Source organism: Pan troglodytes, chromosome 7 (genome assembly GCF_028858775.2).
Source record: "Pan troglodytes isolate AG18354 chromosome 7, NHGRI_mPanTro3-v2.0_pri, whole genome shotgun sequence".
Lineage (NCBI taxonomy): Eukaryota > Metazoa > Chordata > Mammalia > Primates > Hominidae > Pan > Pan troglodytes.
Window position 1 is genome coordinate 133,829,713 of NC_072405.2, and position 19,928 is coordinate 133,849,640.

Below are 19,928 nucleotides of genomic sequence, written 5' to 3' on the forward strand. Positions count from 1 at the left end.
CCTGCCCTCTGAAACCTTCCTCTAGACTTCCCTTGCCCTTGTTCTCTTTCTAGGAGCTTGTATTATTCTTCAGAAAAACGGAACCAGTAGGAGGTACATGTCTTTCTCTCTACTGATAAATGTATATATATATGATCTCTCTGTCTCTAAATCTCTCTTTCTCTCTAGTATCTCTATCTGTCTATCATCCATCTATCTATCATCTATCATCTCCATATATGCTTATATAGGTAGGTGTTTTTTGGGGTTTTTTTGTTTGTTTGTTTGTTTTTGTGACAGAGTTTTGCTGCATTGCCCAGGCTGGTGTGCAGTGGCATGATCTCGACTCATCGCAACCTCTGCCTCCCAGGTTCAAGCGATTCTTGTGCCTCAGCCTTCTGAGTAGCTGGGGTTTCAGGTGCATGCCACAATGCCAGGCTAATTTTTGTATCTTTTGCAGAGGCATGTTTCACTATGTTGGCCAGGCTGGTCTCGACTTCCTGGCCTCAAGTGATCTGCCCGCCTTGGCCTCCCAAAGTGCTGCGATTACAGGTGTGAGCCACTGTGCCTGGCTGATATATTTTATTCTTTTAACTACTTTATTAGGTAAAGTAAAATATTTTGTTCCTTAAAATCGACCTATGTTTGGCTAGGCACAATGGCTCATGCCTGTAATCCTAGCACTTTGGGAGGCCAAGGTAGGAGGATTGCTTGAGGCTGATAGTTAGACCAGCCTGGGCAACATAGTAAGACCCCATCTCTACAAAAAATAAAAATAAGAATAGCCCAGTGTTGGTGTGTGCCTGTAGTCTCAGATACGCAGGAGGCTGAGGCAGGAAGATCACTTGAGTCCAGGAATTCAAAGTTGCAGTGAGCTATGATTGTACTACTGCACTCCAGCCTGGATAACAGAGTGAGACCCTGTCTCAAAAAAAAATTTTTTTTGATCTCTCTGTATACCTTTATCTCTATTTATCTCTATCATCTATGTATGTATGTGATATGGTTTGGCTGTGTCCCCACCCAAATCTCAACTTGAATTTTATCTCCCAGAATTCCCATGTGTTGTGGGAGGGACCCAGGGGGAGGTAATTGAATAATGGAGGCTGGTCTTTCCTGTGCTATCCTTGTGTAGTAAGTCTCATGAGATCTGATGGTTTTATCATGGGTTTCCGCTTTTGCTTCTTCCTCGTTTTTCTGTTGCTGCTGCCACGTAAGAAATGCCTTTCACCTCCTGCCTGATTCTGAGGCCTCCCCAGCCATGTGGAACTGTAAGTCCAATTAAACCTCTTTTTCTTACCAGTCTCAGGTATGTCTTTATCGGCAGCAAGGTCTTCCCAGTCTCAAGTATGTCTTTATCAGCAGCATGAAAACAGACTAATACAGTATGTATGTAGATTTATTTTAAGAAATTAGCTTGCCGGGTGCCGTGGCTCACGCCTATAATCCCAGCACTTTGGGAGGCTGAGGCGGGTGGATCCTGAGGTCAGGAGATAGAGACCATCCTGGCTAACACCATGAAACCTCGTCTCTACTAAAAATACAAAAAATTAGCAGGGCATGGTTGCGGGCACCTGTAGTCCCAGCTACTCGGGAGGCTGAGGCAGGAGAATTGCTTGAACCTGGGAGGTGGAGCTTGCAGTGAGCCGAGATTGCGCCACTACACTCCAGTCTGGGCGACAGAGTGAGACTCTGTCTCAAAAAAAAAAAAAGAAAGAAAGAAAGAAAAAAAAGAAATTGGCTTATGCAATTGTGAGGGTGGCAGGTCCAAAATCTCCAGGGTAGGCTGGCAGGCTGGAGACCCAGGGAAGAGTTGATGTTGCCATCTTGAGTCCAAAGGCAGTCTAAAGGCAGAATTCCTTCTTCAGGAGATGTCACTCTGTTCTCTCAAGGCCTTCAGCTGATTGGATGAGGTATACCCACATTATGGAAGGCCTTACCCACGGTCTACTGATGTAAATGTTAATCACACCTAAAAAATACCTTCACAGCAACAACTAGACTGATGCTTGACCAAATGACTGGGTACCATGGCCTAGCCAAGTTGACACATAAAATTAACCATCATAGAACCACTTGAAGGGAGCTGAGGTTCATTTGAGCTTCTGTTAGTTTTCTGGAACACTGGGAAAGCTCTGGTACTGAGACCCCAGGGGACACAGCTTTAATTCTCTCTAAAAGGGAACTCTGTCCAAACTTTAGAGTAGTTTTTTTTCCCCTCCCAAGAAATCTGTCAATGCACAGAATGGACTTTGGTTGGTAAGTGTTAAGTATTGGTCTCTGGCCCTTGATCCCTAGTGCCATTTCTGGCTTCCAATGAAGGAGCTCATGTTTCATCCCACATTGTTCTCCTTCTCAAAAACGTGAACTCAGTTCTTCTTCCTATCTGAACTCCTCTAGTACCTTGTAACTGACTCTGGGCATTTAAAACTTTGGCTCCTGTATTGTAATTGATAACACATTTTCCAGCCCCTCCCACTCCTCCACCAGCAGGTAAGTTCCCTGAGGGCAAGGGCTAAGCTCACACTTCTGCCTGGCTGCTCCAGTGCCCACGACACTGCTGCTTCATAAACATTGCTCAGTGGAGACAATTTGCAACACTGATTCTCTGTGATGTTTCTTGGACAGAAACGTGATTGGTGTCAGCCTCAATTTAAGCCTACGTAAAACAGGAAGGAGAAAACTTTACACCTACCATGGACAGAGGCTGACACCCCTTGTCTAGCTTTTGCACTGCCACGTATCTGGCGGTCAAAATAAGTCTTGCTTCTGAATTAGGCTGTGAAGATGGTTGTGCCTTTTATTTTCAGACAGATCCTTGCGCAGCTTGGGCTGAGGGCTATGCAGTAGTAGGGACAGTGGGAATTTGTCTGGGGTGGGGGCAGAACTGGCAGGGAAAAGCTTTTGTAGGGGTGGGCTGCTAGACGTACTAGAGAAGCTGCCAGCTTAACTGTATTTGTTTCCTATTACTACTGCAACAAATCACACCTTCAGTGGCTTAAAACAACACAAATTTGTTATTTTTATAGTTCAGCAGGTCAGATCTGACATAGGTTTTGGTGGACTGATGTCAAGATGTCGTCAAGACTGTTCCCTTCTGGGAGCTCTAGGGGAGAATCTCTTTCCTTGCCTTTTCCCGATTATAGGCACTGCTCTCATTCCTTGGCTGGTGGTCTCCTCCTCCACCTTCAAAGTCAGCAAGGGCCAGTGGAGTCCTTGTGTTGCATCAGTTTGACCTCTGCTGCATTCCTCTTGTACTTTTAAAGACTCTGCCATAAATGTTACACTGGGGCTGGGTGCGCTGGCTCATGCCTGTAATCCTAGCACTTCGGGAGGCCAAGATGGGTGGATCACCTGAGGTCAGGAGTTCAACACCAGCCTGGCCAACATGGCGAAACCCTGTCTCTACTAAAAATACAAAAATTAGCCGGGCGTGGTGGCAGGCATCTGTAATCCCAGCTACTCGGGAGGCTGAGGCAGGGGAATTGCTTGAACACAGGAGGCAGAGGTTGCAGTGAGCTGAGATTGCGCCATTGCACTCCAGCCTGGATGACAAGAGTAAAACTCCATCTCAAAAAAAAAAAAAAAGGCTGGGCGTGGTGGCTCACGCCTGTAATCCCAGCACTTAAGGCCGCTGAGGAGGGCAGAGCATGAGGTCAGGAGATCGAGACCATCCTGGCCAACATGGTGAAACCCCGTCTCTACTGAAAATACAAAAATTAGCTGGGCGTGGTGGCGTGTGCTTGTAGTCCCAGCTACTCGGGAGGCTGAGGCAGGAGAATCACTTGAACCTGGGACGTGGAGGTTGCAGTGAGCCGAGATCACGCCACTGCACTCCAGCCTGGCCACAGAGTGAGACTCGGTCTCAAAAAAAAAAGAAGTTACACTGGGCTCACCCAGATGGTCCTGGATAACCCCTACATCTAGAGGTGCTTAATTTAATCACATCTGCAATTTTACCTTTAACATGAAGCAACATATTCATAGGTTCCAGGAATTAGGATGTGGACATCCTTAGAGAGCTATTATTTTGCCTACCATGGTGGCCTTATGATTTCCATTTAACATAAGTGATTAGTGTAAGATATGATTTTAAATGGAAAGATGTGATAGTTTCACTTGTTTAACAATGTTAGAGTTTCTAAGAGAGTTTGAGATAAAATACATTTATGCTTAATTTGTGAAATTTGTAACTTATTTACTTGAGAATGTTTTGCTTATTAAGGCTGTAAGCTTATCTGAGCAGGTATTTGCAGTGTTTTTTCTTTTTGTTTTGTTTTGTTTTTGGGACAAAGTCTCACTCTGTCCCCAGTCTAGAGTGCAGTGACACGATCTCAGCTCACTGCAACCTCTGCCTCCCAGGTTCAAGTGATTCTCCTGCCTCAGCTTCCCGAGTAGCTGGGACTACAGGTGTGCACCACCACACCCAGCTAATTTTTCTATTTTTAGTAGAGAGGGGGTTTCACCATGTTGGCCAGGTTGGTCTCGATCTCTTGATCTCATGATCCGCCCGCCTCGGCCTCCCAGAGTGCTGGGATTACAGGTGTGAGCCACTGCGCTCAGCCTGCAGTGTTTTTTTAAAAAGCAAATGCATTCAATTTATAATTGAAGTGCTTAAAAATCAAATGTATCAGATTTATAATTGCAGCTTCAAAATGTTTAAAGGATTTTTTTATTAAGTTTGTAAAAGAGAATTACTTTTTAGTGGGACTGTGATCTATTAAATTTGAGTTTATTAAGAGTAATAAAAGGTCCTACTATTTTGTATTAAAATTTACTAGGCTTGTAAATATCAAGATTTGTTAGTGGAATTTAAAGGCAACTTTAATGAAAACTGGGTCTCTGTATTTGTTACTTTATCAACAGACATTAATTTTAAACCAAAAAGCTGTAAATAATTCTGTCTATGACATAAACTCATGCCAATTTTTGTTCTAGTTAAGTGTGGGTATATGGTCCTAAGACTTTCAAAAGCATTGTTTGAATGTATATATCGTGGTCCCCAACCTTTTTGGTACCAGGGACTGGTTTCTGTGGACCGGGCGGGTGCGGGGGCGATGGTTCTGGAATGAAACTGTTCTATGTCAGATCATCAGGCATTAGATTTTCACAAGGAGCACACAACCTAGATGCCTCACCTGTGCAGTTCACAACAGGGTTCGTGCTCCTATGAGACTAATGCCACTGCTGATCTGACGGGAGGTGGAGCTCAGGTGGTGACACTCACTTGCCTGCTGCTCATCTCCTGCTGTGTGGCCCGGTTCCTAACAGGCCATGGGCCAGTGCTGGTCCACGGTCTGGGGGTTGGGGACCCCTGGTATATATGGTCCTATTAATTCATTCAGCCCTGGCACTGTGCTAGGTACTATGCAATTGCCACAAGTAAGACTACGATGTAACAAAGTCCCTAGGCAAAGAAGTGTGATGGGAAATGGGATTTACTCAGCTGGATGAGGCTTTAGTGAGGAAGTGGCCCAAAGGTGCTAATCAGACAGATGATAGATGGTAGGGGAAGAACATTCTAACGAGGCACATTACCTGAGCAGAGAAGGCTTGTCATATTTAGGGAATGGTGAGATTTTGTGATCCTGGTGGAGGTTTAAACAAATGATCTCTAATTACTCTCATGTACCTTCTGTCATTTTCTGATTGACAGTTAGTGGTCAGATCGGAGGGCGTCCCAGAGTGAAAGTATCAGGTAAGCCAATCTCCCGCAAGTCAGTCACCTGAATAAATCATACCCTCCTGGAAACACAGTGCAATTCTGAACCCGATTCTTAGACTCTTGTTGCTCAGGAAATAACAATAATCATTAACATTGCCTGTCTCCAAGCAGTTTGTATGTGTTAGTTCACTTAACCCTCTGAGCCATAAGAGATAGGTATTCTTAGAGTCGAGGAAATTGAGACACAGAGGGGTGAAGTGAGGTGACAAAGGCCACTCTGCAGGTAAGTGGCAGGACCATGATTTGAACCTTGTACAAGCTGTTTCTCTTTTCAGAATGCTCTTGCCCTCATTCCTCTGGGGCTGGCTTCTTCAACACCACTTCTTCAGAGAGGCCCCTGCTGCTTCGGTCCTCACTGTCTTAACTGGGTCCCACTTGTTATTCTAGATCTCAACCCTTTGTTTATTCCCCTCATATTGGTTATTACAAATAATTTTTTTTACTTGCTTTCTCCCCCACCCCCCCTTTTAAAATACTTTTTATTTTTATTTTTAATTATTTATTTTTGAGACGAAGTCTCGCTCTGTCGCCCAGGCTGGAGTCCAGTGGCACGATCTCGGCTCACTGCAAGCTCCACCTCCCAGGTTCATGCCATTCCCCTGCCTCAGCTTCCTGAGTAGCTGGGACTACAGGTGCCCACCACCACGCCTGGCTAACTTTTTTTGCATTTTTAGAGATGGGGTTTCACCGTGTTAGCCAGGATGGTCTCGATCTCCTGACCTCGTGATCCACCTGCCTCAGCCTCCCAAAGTGCTGGGATTACAGGCGTGAGCCACCGCGCCCGGCTCTCCCCCGGCTTTTTTTTTTTTTTTTTTTTTTGAGACAGAGTCTTCCTCTGTCACCCAGGCTGGAATGCATGGCACTATCTCGGCTCATTGCAACCTCCGCCTCCCAGGTTCAAGAGATTCTCCTGCCTCAGCCTCCTGATTAGCTAAGACTACAGGCACCTGCCACCACGCCCAGGTAATTTTTGTATTTTTAGTAGAGATGGGGCTTTACCATATTGACCAGGCTGGTCTTGAGCTCCTGACCTCAAGTGAGCCACCCGCGTCGGCCTCCCAAAATGTTGGGATTACAGGTGTGAGCCACTGCACCTGAGCCCTCTTTCTTACTAAAATCTAAATTTCATTAAGGCAAGGACGATCCCATCCTTGTCACCAAAAAACAAAACAAAACAAAACCACACACAAAAGGCAGGGACAATTTCTGTCTTGTTCACTACCCTATTCCCAGTGCCTTGCACAGGTCTAGCATATAGTAGCTGTTCCATGAATGCCTGTTGATGAATAAATTGATGTTGACTTCAAAATTCATTATTCCCTAATCATTCTGCTGTGCAAACAGTATATGAAAACATTCAATTTAAGCATAATGCTGTATTATGGACTCAGGTTGGTATTCAGCAACAAGCTTATTTTTCTATGGATTCCTAGAAATTTTACAAAAATGGTAACAAGTTTCTGGGAGAAGGAATATAAGTCTAAATAGGCAAAAGATAAACATATTTGGTATGATAAAAAGCCAACTTGAATTGGGACATACTAAAAATGCACCAGTGTGTGTTGTTGGAAAAACATTTATTGCAATTCAGTGTCAAAAGTTTTTTACAAAAATATGCCACCGTCTGGTACAAACAACTATAAAAAATCAGTTCATCATGCAAGAAAAGTGTGCAAATAATTTATACAGAAGGACTCAGCTCACACAATATTAAATAAACATCTCTGCATGTAATTGGTCTAACTTTATGCTTTAGTTACAATGTTCAACCCCCTCTAATACTTTTCATTTAAAAAAAGTACATTAAAGCTTCTAAGCTTAGGACACAGGCTGTAATATACGCCCACTTTAGCCATGGTGATTGGCACTTGGTAGAATAAAGATGGCACCAAGGATTCCCAAGTATAGAATACAGCTTGGAGCCTTCTGCTTAACAGACTTGTGCTTCGTTAATTAAACAAACACATCTATACTCAAAGACAGAAAAAGTCATGTTTAAACTCCAGAAATAATGTAGCAGATGGAGTTTTAAGAAGTTCAGAGTTTTGGAGCAGCCATCATTTTTGGCCAAATGGAGCAGGGCCTAAGTTTTGAGAGATTCTCCAGAAAGCTTTGTTTGCTGAGTGAATTCAAGGACACTTTGAAAAATGCCCAGCAGACAAAGTCATGAATATCATGGCCCCTTGCTCCTGGCTGCCTCATGGAATAATCCCCCTTTGCTTAGTAAAAGATGAAGTTTAGTGGAGAATGAACATCCGCTGGGCTAGAAATGCACTGAATCTCATAGCTGGTCCTGAAGGAGGAAATGGAGAAGATGGATTAAAGGTACCTCTGAGTCTAGGGGAGAGGAAACACCTGCTTCGGAATCTCAGTTTCTAGGGAGCAAGCCACTGCCCAGCCCTTCTGTCTTTTTTTATAACGGCCGTTTTTGTAATAAAAATGTAAGTACCCAAGGAAGAAATAAAATTGTCAAAATATGCTGCTTTCTTTATAGCAAGCAGGTTGTACTCACTGGAATGCCACATTCACAACAGAATCAGAGGTCTGTGAAAACATTAAGTGGCTCCTTAACTTCTCCAGTAAGAATCAGGGACTTGAAATGGAAACGTTAACAGCCGCATGCCCAATGCTGGGCAGTCTCCCATGCCTTCCACAGTGAAGGGCTTGAGAAAAATCACATCCAATGTCATGTGTTTCCAGCCACACCAAAAGGTGCTTGGGGTGCAGGGCTGGGGGCACAGAAGGTCAGGCCTCAGGAGGCCTCAAGTTCGCATTCAGCTTTGCCACTGAGTACCAGGTGGGCTGACGCACATCCCCTAAACATTCTGGATCTCTTACTTATCGTGAAAGGCAGAAGCTCTAAGTCTAAAGTCTGGGGTAGGAGTTTCCATTCTTTGGAAAACCAAAGATGGTTACTCTTCTTAATGAAACTGAGAAGAAGGTATCTACAGAAAACACTGAATTTAAACAAATTATGACCTTGTTTGTTGAAGCCATCAAGGACCCAAGATATATCAAAGAACAACATCTCTGTATTGGCCTACAGGTTCAGAGTGTTTTGAGGTCTGTTTAAGCACTAATAGGATTTTAGGCCAGCATCCAGTCAGAAGAGATAGTTCACAGACTCAGAGTTGGAAACAGATTAAAAAAAAAAAAAGATGTCAACATAGAAAATGATGACAGAGTTTAGTTAAAAAAATTCACACATAAAATTACAGTTAAAAAATTCACACATAAAATAGAGTGTTTGCATAGCAAGACATTATTGCCCTTCAGCCTGGCAGAAAAACATAAACTCAGGTGTATATGTTATAATAAACATTGTATTGAATGCTAAGAATGATACACTGTTGAACATCTCCTGAATGGTTTGCCTCCTTGTAAATCATACCAATTGTTTAGACAATTGAAATTCCAAGCTCTTTCTCTTCTCCCATATAAAAACAACAGAAACAGGAGGCTGTTAGTAGCAAGCTCCTCATGGGAAAGGGTATGTGAATCCACAAAGACGAGAACTATGGCAATAGCATAATACACACCCGCTACCTTACTGCCCAAGTGCTAGTAGAACCTGCTCTAGTGTTCAGAGTTTTGCAGTACAAACTCAGTCCCTCTGAAATACGTCTTCCAAGCCACTTCAATGTAAACCTGATCATCATTAAACAAAAATCATCTCACAACTGATACATTGGGGATGCTTTCACCTAATAGCTTTTGTTCATTTCTGCCATTTGCCCTCCCATTCAACTGATTTGTCTGCTCAAAGTAACAGCATTGAGTGATAATGCAATCTAGTTTAAAATGCCATTGGATTTTTTTTTTTTTTCTGGATCTTGCTCTAGTGTGAGCACTCCTGAACTTCACATATTCTCCTTGTCCCAAATGCAAGGGTTTACTCTCAAGAGACTCTAGGCTCACTGCCCATAAACCTTTGAGTTGGACCAAATCTTAACATCCCTGTGGATTTGCTCATACTGCCCTGGGCAGAACTCTTTCCTTCTTTGGAAGTCTGAATTACTTCATATTTGACATCTATTTTGAAATTCTGTTTTACAGGGTTTAGGATGGGGGTAGGTAGGCACAGGAAAGAGAGTAGAGCATTCTCTCTTTTCTAGCAATTTCCATTGTCATGCCCCTTCTAGCTTTTAGACCAGCAGTTCTGAGACAGGGATTATTTGCTTTTGTTTGATAGGTCAGGTTGTCTGGGATGGTTTGCCAATAGAAATTCTATAGACTATTATTGTTCAAAGAGCAAGAATTGTCTTAATTCTCTTCACTTATATGTGAGGCTCTGGCCATACTTAACAGATACCACGTGGCACTAACACAGATATGCTGTGCCTGCTGTGCTCTTCCCATTGTCCCCACACAAGCCACAGCATCAAAGACATGCCATTTCTATTCCTTTCCCCCTCCCTCTCTACCTGCCATTTCCTTCCTTATTCTCCTCTTCCAATGAAAGAGAACCATAAAGGTTGATTTCTTCTTCATTTTCCTTAAAAAATTTCCTTGAGTCTGTCATACACCAGCTCCAATAACACCAAAGGACACGGGGAGAGCCCACTGGTACCATCTTGGTAAACATTTAATTAGACCGTAACCCTTCTCTTGGGGCAGAGGTCATCTTGCACAGATGCACATGGTTGCCTGGAGTCTATCGTACAATCATGTGCACTGCTGACAGTCTAAATGAGACCGGTGTCCCAGTTTTGTGCTGACAGTCCACAGCAGGCAATGTTTCTGCGACTGCAAACCTGAAGGCGACGAGGAGTTTCTACTTTCTTGATCAGCATGAAGGGGCAGAGATCACCAGTTGGTGGCAACATGTGGAAGGCCATGAACCCCTAAATCTAAAAATGTCACTAAGAGTCAAAAGTTCCAGAGCTCTCTCAGTGATGGCACACCCAACTCCACCCCATGTCTTTGAGGAAGCTGAGAAATTGGAGAGAACCTGACAATTATAGAAGAAGCAGCTTTTTATTCAGCAGTCTAGGTCCTGCATTCCCAATGTGAAATTGGTTCAGGGGGAGAGGGATTGCAAAAAAACAAAACAAAACAAAACAAAACAAAACACACACCTTAGATAGAATAATGGTTCGTGACCTTCCAAAGCTCAATCTTACCCAACAAAATCCTATTCTTTCATATTTAATTTCTCTTATTAGGGAAAATTTAAATTCAATGTAATTTTTTTCTCAGGGGGATGATAATGAAAAAAACTGGAGAAATTCTGGCGTAGCACAAACATTGCAAAGTGAGGAGCACTAAACAGTAGGTTCCTTCTCTTCAGAAAGCTGATACGTGGGTTGTGTGCTATTGAGGGCAGGGGCTGAAGTGGTGTTGTATCATAGCTTGTCTCTTGCCTCGTTTCTCCCCATGCTTAGCCATCTTTCCCCCTTTCCAGGTCACCCAAACGTCAGCTCTTAAAGATACACTGTTCCTCAACTTGAATGTGGACTGTGTTCCTATTTCTGCTTCACTTATTTGCCAAGGGCATGCAGGGTGACAAGTTTATTTGGAAAAAAAAAAAGCATATACAACTGCAAATATATGTACATTGTTGTAGGAAAGCAACAATATTCTGTAAAAAGTAAAAAACTGGGAGTAGATCCCCCATCTGCTCCCAGGAATATTTTACAACGAACTCATTAGGTCCTGAGATTTCCTTTCTTCCACAGTTACCTGCTGATATTTGCCTCGTAAGATCCCCTTGGGATCTTCCTGTTTTAACTACCCAGCCCGGAAGCAAGTTTAAGATGAACTTGTGGTACCTCTCCTCCCTATTTGGCTGGAACTCCAGCCTTGATTTTTAATCACCTTTGCAAAAAGCCCTAGCTCAGATGGACTCATTTTGATGTTGGACCTAAAGAAAAGAAGCTCCTCAGCTCATCCCCTTGGCAAGGGGTACAGCAACTGGTAAGATGTTTAATTGGCTGATTGTAAAACCTGTCTTTCGAGCCTCAGCACTTGGGCCCCACTCTGTCCACAGACACAGGCTTATCCATGAAGATATCCAAGGAAGGAAGTTCAGCAGGAATAAGGAAGTCTTCACAGCTATTGATTGGGTGACCAATTCTATCATCTTTTCTGCAGCAGGACTTTCTCTGGGACGGCTTTTGTTTTGTTTTGTTTTGTTTTGGAGACAGGCTGGAGTGCAGTGGCACGACCATAGCTCACTGCAAACCTCAGACTCCTGGGCTCAAGCAATCCTCCCCTGGGACTGTTTTAAGTTGGCCTTCTTTTCCCCCAAATGAGCTACAACATGACAGGAAAAAAGGAACATGTGCTTTTGGGTTGTTCTGGTGAACAGATAACTCTAAGGAGGGCCCTGTTTGCCTGAAAAGGAAGTGTGAAACCAGAGGATTGCCTCCAATATCCCTTTCCATTTTAAATCACTTTTTATAGTGATGAAAACACTTACGAGAAAAACAGACACTGCCTACTGGATCACATGCGTTGTCAGAGAGGGCACTCTACGCTTTTAGAGGTAGACCATTGTGTGGTATCTCTGTAGGGTAAGGCTCTGTGCCCATGCAGGTTTAGGATGGGTGGCGCTTCCTTCGCCTTCTCAAAACAAACACCAGATCAAACCCCAAAGCCCAGGAATTTCTCCTATGTAGTTTTCCTTCTTCTTTTTTTCTTTTCTAAACAAATTTTCACATTGTAAACAAAGCGTCCTATTTTGTATTTGAGTTTTGCCTTTTTCTTCCTAGGGAACTATAAGGGAGTTTCTGTGACCATTAAGAGGACTCCATTTTCACCGCTGAAATAGAATTATTGCCCTTATAGTCTTGCTGGCAAATTGTTAGAAAAAAAGTTTATTTACAGTATTTTGCTTTTCCATACCAATTCTAGTGAGAAGTTCACATTCTTAAATTCCCAGTCAGCAACTGCATTTCTCCCCTCCAATGTCCTCTCCATGACTTATCTCTGAAGTTTCGAGCCAATGTTTAAAATGTACACTATTTACAAATGAAGTGTCCAAATGCCATATTCCCAGCTCTCCAGTCAGCAGGGGGACCCTTCTGAAGTGTTGTCATGTGCTGGGATTCAGAACTTGAACAAGTTGATAAAGTCCTGGGGTGAAAGTGAAACGGAGCAGCTCTCTGGGTTATTGGCAGTGCATGGATGGTCAGTGCCCTGGAAAGGAACACATGGTTAGCTTCAAGTTCTCAGAGGCCTCTCTTTGGCTTTTAGCACCATAAGGCATTTTCCAACTTCAAAGCAACAATTCTCTGTCAATAATGCCCCAGGCCTAAATGTTGCATGTTCTCACTCATATGTGGGAGCTATAAAAGTAGATTTCATGAAGACAGAGAGTAGACTGGTGGTTACCTGAGCCAGGAAAGGGAAAAGGAAGGGGATGCAGAGAAGTGGATCAATGGGTACAAATATACGGTATGATAGAAGGAATAAGACCTGCTGTTAGATCAGTAAATGAATGTAGTATATAATAATCTGTTGAATATTTCAGGCTGGGCGTGATGGCTCACACCTGTAATCCCAGCACTTTGGGAGGCCAAGGCAGGTGGATCACTTGAAGTCAAAAGTTCAAGACCAGCCTGGCCAACGTGGCAAAACCCCATTCTACTAAAAATTACAGAAATTAGCCTGGGTGTGGTGGCATGTGCCTGTAGTCCCAGATACTCGGGGAGGCTGAAGCAGAATTGCTTGAACCTGGGAGGTGGAGGTTGCAATGAGCCGAGGTCCCACCACTGCACTCCAACATGGGTGACAGAGTGAGAGAGACTCCGTCTCAAAAAAAAAAAAAAAAAAAAAAAAATCTACTGAACATTTCAAAATAGCCAGAAGAGAAGAACTGGAATGGTTCTAGCATAAATAAGTGACAAATATTTAAGGTTATGAATGTGTCAAAGTACATTGATTTAATCTTGACAAATTACATGAATTACATTATCGCATGGACCCTGAAACTATGTACATCTATTATGCATCAATGAAAAAATTTTACAAGTCTGGAAAAACTAAAAGCTATGTGTTTCCATGTGTAAGTGTGTGTACCCGTACACACAGAGAGAGGAGGATTTAAGGGGGAGTGGGTGGAACGCAGAAAAAAGTAAACATAAGAAAGTGAAGAAAATGGAGGTCTATAAAAGTCCTTCCCCCTCACCCTCCCAGGCACTGAATCAGTTTACCCTCACTTTCAGCTGGGGGCTGTGATGGGGAAGAGGCGGAAAGGCGCTGGCCTCACCATGCTGGCTGGCACTCTTGGCTCTTAGGGGCTGGGCTGGGGGTCTGTGGCAGCCACCTCTGAGACACATACCTTCCAGGAAAGGATGTGACAGTGTTTGCAGAGCTGAAGGGTATCTCCATACTGCTCTTTTCTTGGGTAACATCGGACAAGTTTGAAATACATCTTCTTCCAATCCAGCTGCCCTTTGTCTGACAGAATTAATCGTTTGCGGATCTAAAAAATCAAATGAATAAAGGAAATTGCAGGAGAGTTTGTCAAGAAGATGGCTTGTGGTTTTCCGGTTCTGAAAAGGTTTACTCTCACCCTTTCCCCCTCTTTTCAGCTCTACAATAGCCAGGAAGGAAAACTGTCACTATATAAAGAAGTACCTGCTTAGCTCTCCTCAGTTAAACAGTAGCTTTTAACCAAGCTTAAAAAAACAAAACAACAACAACAACAAAAAAACCAGGTGGCTGGTGACATGTTACTAGTGACCTTTACTCAACTGTGGCTGGATGGTCCTTTCAAGTTTAGGTGATCTCAGTAAACAACTTTAATCTTTTCTTTGCTGTAGACTTGAGTGATCATTTCCAGGGAGATGCAATAACTGCTTGGCACCAGGGCTCTATTTTATATCTAAATATTAGTGGCTTCACGAACAGAACTTGTTGAACTCACACATCCATATAAAGAAACTGGAAAAAGACCAACAAACTTGAGGCAGCATGATGAAGGGAAACAGGCTTGGAGTTGGTGTCTGAAGGCCCAAATTCAAGGTCAGGGCCAGTTTCCTCACCCAAAGAGCTACTTCACTAATTTGGATATGTCACTTAGCCATTTGTGGCTTTAGTCCCTTCATCTGTTTAAAGTGGGCACAACAATGCCTATCCTTCCCTGGGCCATCAGAATAAAATGAAATGATATCTGTAAAAGTACTCTAAGGCGGGGCGCGGTGGCTCACGCCTGTAATCCCAGCACTTTGGGAGGCCGAGGCAGGCGGATCACCTGAGGTCAGGAGTTCGAGACCAGCCTGGCCAACGTGGTGAAACCCTGTCTCTACTAAAAATACAAAAATTAGCCAGGCATGGCGGTGTGCACCTGTAATCCCAGCTACTTGGGAGGCTGAGGCAGGAGAATCATTTGAACCAGGGAGGCAGAGGTTGCAGTGAGCCGAGACTGCACCATTGTACTCCAGCCTGGGTGACACAGTGAGATTCCATCTCAAAAAACAAAACAAAACAAAAAGTACTGTAAAGCACTCAGAAAATGTAAGTTATTGTGTTATAGAAAAAAAGGATGGGTGCCAATTTATGATTTTTTTTGAGTGAGTTGTAAAATGAGAATAGGTTAAGAATGTAAGTTTAATTTTTTCCATAAAAACTACCTGAAACACACATACACACAACATCTCTATTTAAAAACTCAGACGGGGTGGGCATGGGGACTCATGCCTCTAATCCCAGAGCTTTGGGGGTGCCGAGGCAGGAGGACTGCTTGAGGCCAGGAGTTTGAGGTCAGCCTGGGCAACATAGAGAGACCCTATTTCTACAAAAACAATAATAAAAAAATTATCCGGGTGTTGTGGCATGAGCCTGTAGTCCCAGCTACTCGGGAGGCTGAGGTGGGAGGGTTGCTTGAGCCCAAGTGGCTGAGGTTACAGTGAGCTATGATTGCATCACTGCACTCCAGCCTGGGGCACAGAGCGAGACCCTGTCTCAAAAAACAAAATCACAAAACTCCTTCAACTGTCATTTTTCAGTCAAACCAGGGAACCTGGAGTAGGGGGAACCCAGACCTCAGGCTTGAGCAGGGCACCAAGGAAGCTTGGGGTGAGGGCCAGAGAAGGAGGGTGGGAGGAAAGCCCACTGAGCCTTGCTGACCTGCCGCTCGGAGAAGTGGTACTGGCAGAGTTTCTTCCACAGCAGCCGGTCTTCGCTGAGCACGTGCAGGTCGGGGGCAGCCTGGCCCAGGCTGACCAGGTCCCGCCCGTCGCTCAGCCTCTGCATGATGTTCAGTTGTAGGCACAAAGGCAGGTCAGTGAAGGTGAGGCCTTTGAAGGCAGGCTGCAGAGAGAAGGGTGACAATAGGTGGGGGGGCCAGAGAGCAGCGATTCACCAGGCCACACCCTCCAGGCATGCAGCTGTGCCCGTCCTCCACCCTCAAGGCAGTTTATTGATAAGAGGTCGAAAGCAGTAGTAAATCTCCCCATCCTAAATGCAGACAGGAGACCATGGCCATGACCCACAATGAAGTGTGGAGTGCGCTGAGCTGAGTGGTGCCAGAGGGATCGCCCTACGTTTCCAAAGCTTGAAACTTTCACTCTTAAAGACTCTCCAAATAGCGCATGTGCTTTACTCAGTTCACACAATTACAAGGTTCGCTGCTTTCCTGAAGGCCTCACTGCCCTGGATGGAGTGGCCCAGCCTGCCACCCCAAGTCCCATCTCTCTGGCCTCCCTCCAGATATCAGGTCCCTCCAAGCAGGTTTACTCACTGGCACCTAAACACACCTGGCTCAGCCTGACCTCAATGCCTTCGCCTCCCCAGTCTTCTCTGCCCGGCCACGTGGTCATCCTGCTCAGATCCAGTTTCAAACCTACTTCCTCTGAAAGGCCTTTTCTGTTTTTGTGACTCCCTTACTCACTGCACCTTCCTAGAATTCTTAGGATCTCTTTGAGACACATTTTGCAATATCCTTCTTTTTGTCATGCAACATGAGCTTTTTTTCTAAAAGAAACTTTGAAAGGAACATGCTTGCTGGAACATAAGCTCTATGAAGGAAGGAATTTTCCTCTTTTTTCACTACTGTGTCCAGGGTGTCTACAAGAGTGCCTAGCACATAGAAGGCGCTCAACAAATACCTGTGGAGTGAATGAAGCCCAAATAATTAAATAGGTAGAAAACAATAACACAAAGACTCTGTGCTAGGGGGTGTGTGTGTGTGTGTGTGTGTGTGTGTGTGTGTGTGTGTGTGTACGTGCACATTGGGAATGGCAGGTCCAGAAGCCTTTGGCCCAAGCTCCACCATCCCTTGAGACTTCTCTATTTCAACCGAGGCCTCCATGGAGCATTGTGAAAACTGCTGGTCTGTGGATGATACCTTGGCAATTAATCGCGAGCTTTTCCAAGAGCTTCTGGTACATCCCTGAACTTCTTAATATATTTAAGCCTTTATTGTTTTAAATTTTGATGAGCTCATGATACCCTGCCCAGATCTACATCCTTGAAGGCAGGGTCTAATTTTATGTCCCTTGTAGACTAGCCCAGCACAAGCCACCTCTCCTGAGTGCCTACTATGGCCTGGTGCTGAAGTGGCTGCAATGAGCTCTTCAGGCTGGTGAGAGACCCAGAGGCAGAAACAAATTATCATAAAATAATATGAAATAATACAGTAAATGCTGTCATGGAGGGAAGCACAAAGTGCTGTGGGAAGAATCTGCACCTGGGAATCCGCATATGTATTTGCTGATGTGTCTTGAACAGCAACAGGATGCTGCCATCCAGATAAGTCAACAGACCACCTGGGACTGCGGTTCCTTGTCCTGCCCCTGCTGGTTCTGGGTGAGCTCTTGATTTTGGACTACTCACATTTTTCCATCAATGTTCTGTGACCTCTGAGAGGTCACAGGGGAAAAATAATACAGGATGAAGAAACCCTTCCTTAGCTCAGGGGAAAATATCCTGAGGATGGGTATCAATTTCCCTGCCCAAATTTTTACAGGAGCCAAACTCTGTACAAAGCACATCGCAGCCTAAACACATGGAGGAGTCCAGGAGACACTAGGTCTGGGCAGTTCTCTCCTGTGTCCCCAGCAAGGCAGGGTAGGCACGAGGTGGGGAGGGAGCAGTGGCAAGGGGCCTTGGGAAGGCTGAGCTATGGAGAAGAATGGGAGGTGCAGGGGAGGAACATGGATGGACAGGCAGCACATCTGGATCCCAGCTCCCCTGGGAAGTCTCCCCATGTCCAAAATGAATGGCTTAGAAGACTCTGAAGATCCCTTCCAGCTCCAACAATCTCAGATGTAGAAGGACTTCAGCCTCCTATTTCATTCAAAGTATCTATGACTTGACAATTTATACCGCTCGGTTCTACCCCAGGCTGCTGGGCAGAGCTCTCAATTGTTTGCAAACTTCAGGTCTTTGCCAACCGCAGAAGGCCCTAGACCTATTTATCGTTTATCATCTCCTGCTGATCATATGAGCTAATAAAACTGCCATGAGATTTTCTTTTCGTTTCCAACACTTCAAAGCCTCTACTTTTTTGGTTAAAACTCCCAGGCCAATTATTACATTAACTCCTATTAAAGGCAAGTCCACTTGGCAGGGTTCACTCTGTCAAATTTTCAAACCTGAACTTTTCCAAAATCCTTGCCCAGACCCCATGCTAAGCCCTTCCTCCTGATAAGTGGTTAACTGCTTACATGCCTCTTCCTTTCGAATATAAACGTATAAAAGAAAAATTAGTCACTCTCGCTCCTCTAGTCAAGCATTTGGCTAACATCCACTCGGGTCTATGTCACTCCTCACATGCTTCAAAACAGTGCCCTGCCCACCGCATACTGTCACTGTATTTGATTTTTTTCCCAAGACCCAGTTCTCTTAATTTGTTTCCTTCATTCTTTATTATATTAATTATTTTGCCAATAAAAATTGGCTCCATAGAATTAGATATAAAAATTTTCCAGGAAAACAAAATTTTATGCTGGAAGGAGACTGACAGAACTTTGGCAAAATAGAAAGCATTTACTCCGAAAGTTGACTTTATATTTGCATATAATAACGTACTTTTCTTTGGGCCAAACTGTTAAAAAAGTAAGTTTTAAAATACAGTCCAGACTGAAGTAATTAAGTCTTTTTTCTTTCTCTCTCTCTCAATTTCTCTTTCCTCTGCAGAGTTGAGCTTCTGTGTGGAGGCTGGGCGCAGTGGCTCATGCCTGTAATCCTGGTACTTTGGGAGGCTGAAGCGGGAGGATTGCTTGAGCCCAAAAGTTCGAGACCAGCCTGGGCAAGATGGTGAAACGCCATCCCTACTAAAAATACAAAAATTAGCTGGGTGTGGTGGCGAGTGCCTGTAGTCCCAGCTACTCGGGAAGCTGAGGTGGGAGAATCATGTGAGCCCAGGAGGCCAAGGCTGCAGTGACCTAGGACCATGCCACTGCACTCTAGCTTGGGCAACGGGAATAAGACCCTGTCTCAAAAACAAACAAACAAACAAACAAAAACAAAAAAAGAAAAGCCCTTTAAGGCTCCGTGGGTTCCAGTACAGCTCTCAATATAAGGAAGCTCAGAGCCAAGGAGGGTTGGGACAGAGGACAGTGGGAGGAAGGTACAGTGGTTGAAAGCACAGCCTCTGTGGACAGGCCTGGGTTCAGTTCTTGTGCCACATCCTACTGAGCATAAGGCGTCAGCCAAATTATTCTTAACTACTTGTTCTAATTGTTCTCATTTATAACATGAGAAAAAGCTTATCCTACAGTGTTGCTGGGTGGGGCAGATGAGATAATGCATAGAAGCACTCAGTACAGTGCCCAATAAATGCTAGCCACTGTGATGACTCCTATTTACAATTCTTCACTAGGTGAGTTAATTAATACATGCAAAGGACTTAGAACAGGGCCTGCACAGAGCCAGCCCTTAATAATAACAGCTGATACGTTTACAATACTTACTGTGCATTAGGCACTGTGCCATCTGCTTTCTATATGTTAACTTATTAAATCTCATACCGTGGCTATGAGTTGACACTATTGCAACTATTTTCCAAATGAGGAAAGTGAGGCATGGAGAGACTGAATAACTTGCCTCAAATCCTGCAGTTGGGGCCGGGCGCGGTGGCTCATGCCTGTAATCCCAGCATTTTGGGAGGCTGAGACAGGCGGATCACTTGAGGTCAGGAGTTCGAGACCAGCCTGGCCAACATGGTGAAACCCTGTCTCTACCAAAAAATACAAAAATTAGCCGGGTGTGGTGGTGCATGCCTGTAATCCTAGCTACTGGGGAGTCGAAGGTAGAAGAATCGCCTGAACCCAGG

The 19,928-nt window shown here is 44.2% G+C and overlaps 1 protein-coding gene across 2 annotated transcripts in view; it reads right to left on the reverse strand.

Moving 5' to 3' along the window:
• Positions 1-7,264: 7,264 nt before the first annotated feature.
• The window catches only part of FBXO32 (F-box protein 32), a 43,842-nt gene continuing 31,178 nt past the window's right edge, over positions 7,265-19,928 (reverse strand). For both annotated transcript variants that reach the window (XM_016959824.4, XM_016959826.4), the window contains 3 exons: positions 15,779-15,961; positions 13,989-14,132; positions 7,265-12,844 (listed from right to left, as the gene is read on the reverse strand). In XM_016959824.4, the coding sequence (XP_016815313.2) occupies positions 12,755-12,844; positions 13,989-14,132; positions 15,779-15,961 (417 nt within the window). In that variant the 3' untranslated portion in view covers positions 7,265-12,754. The remainder of the gene's footprint in view (positions 12,845-13,988; positions 14,133-15,778; positions 15,962-19,928) is intronic.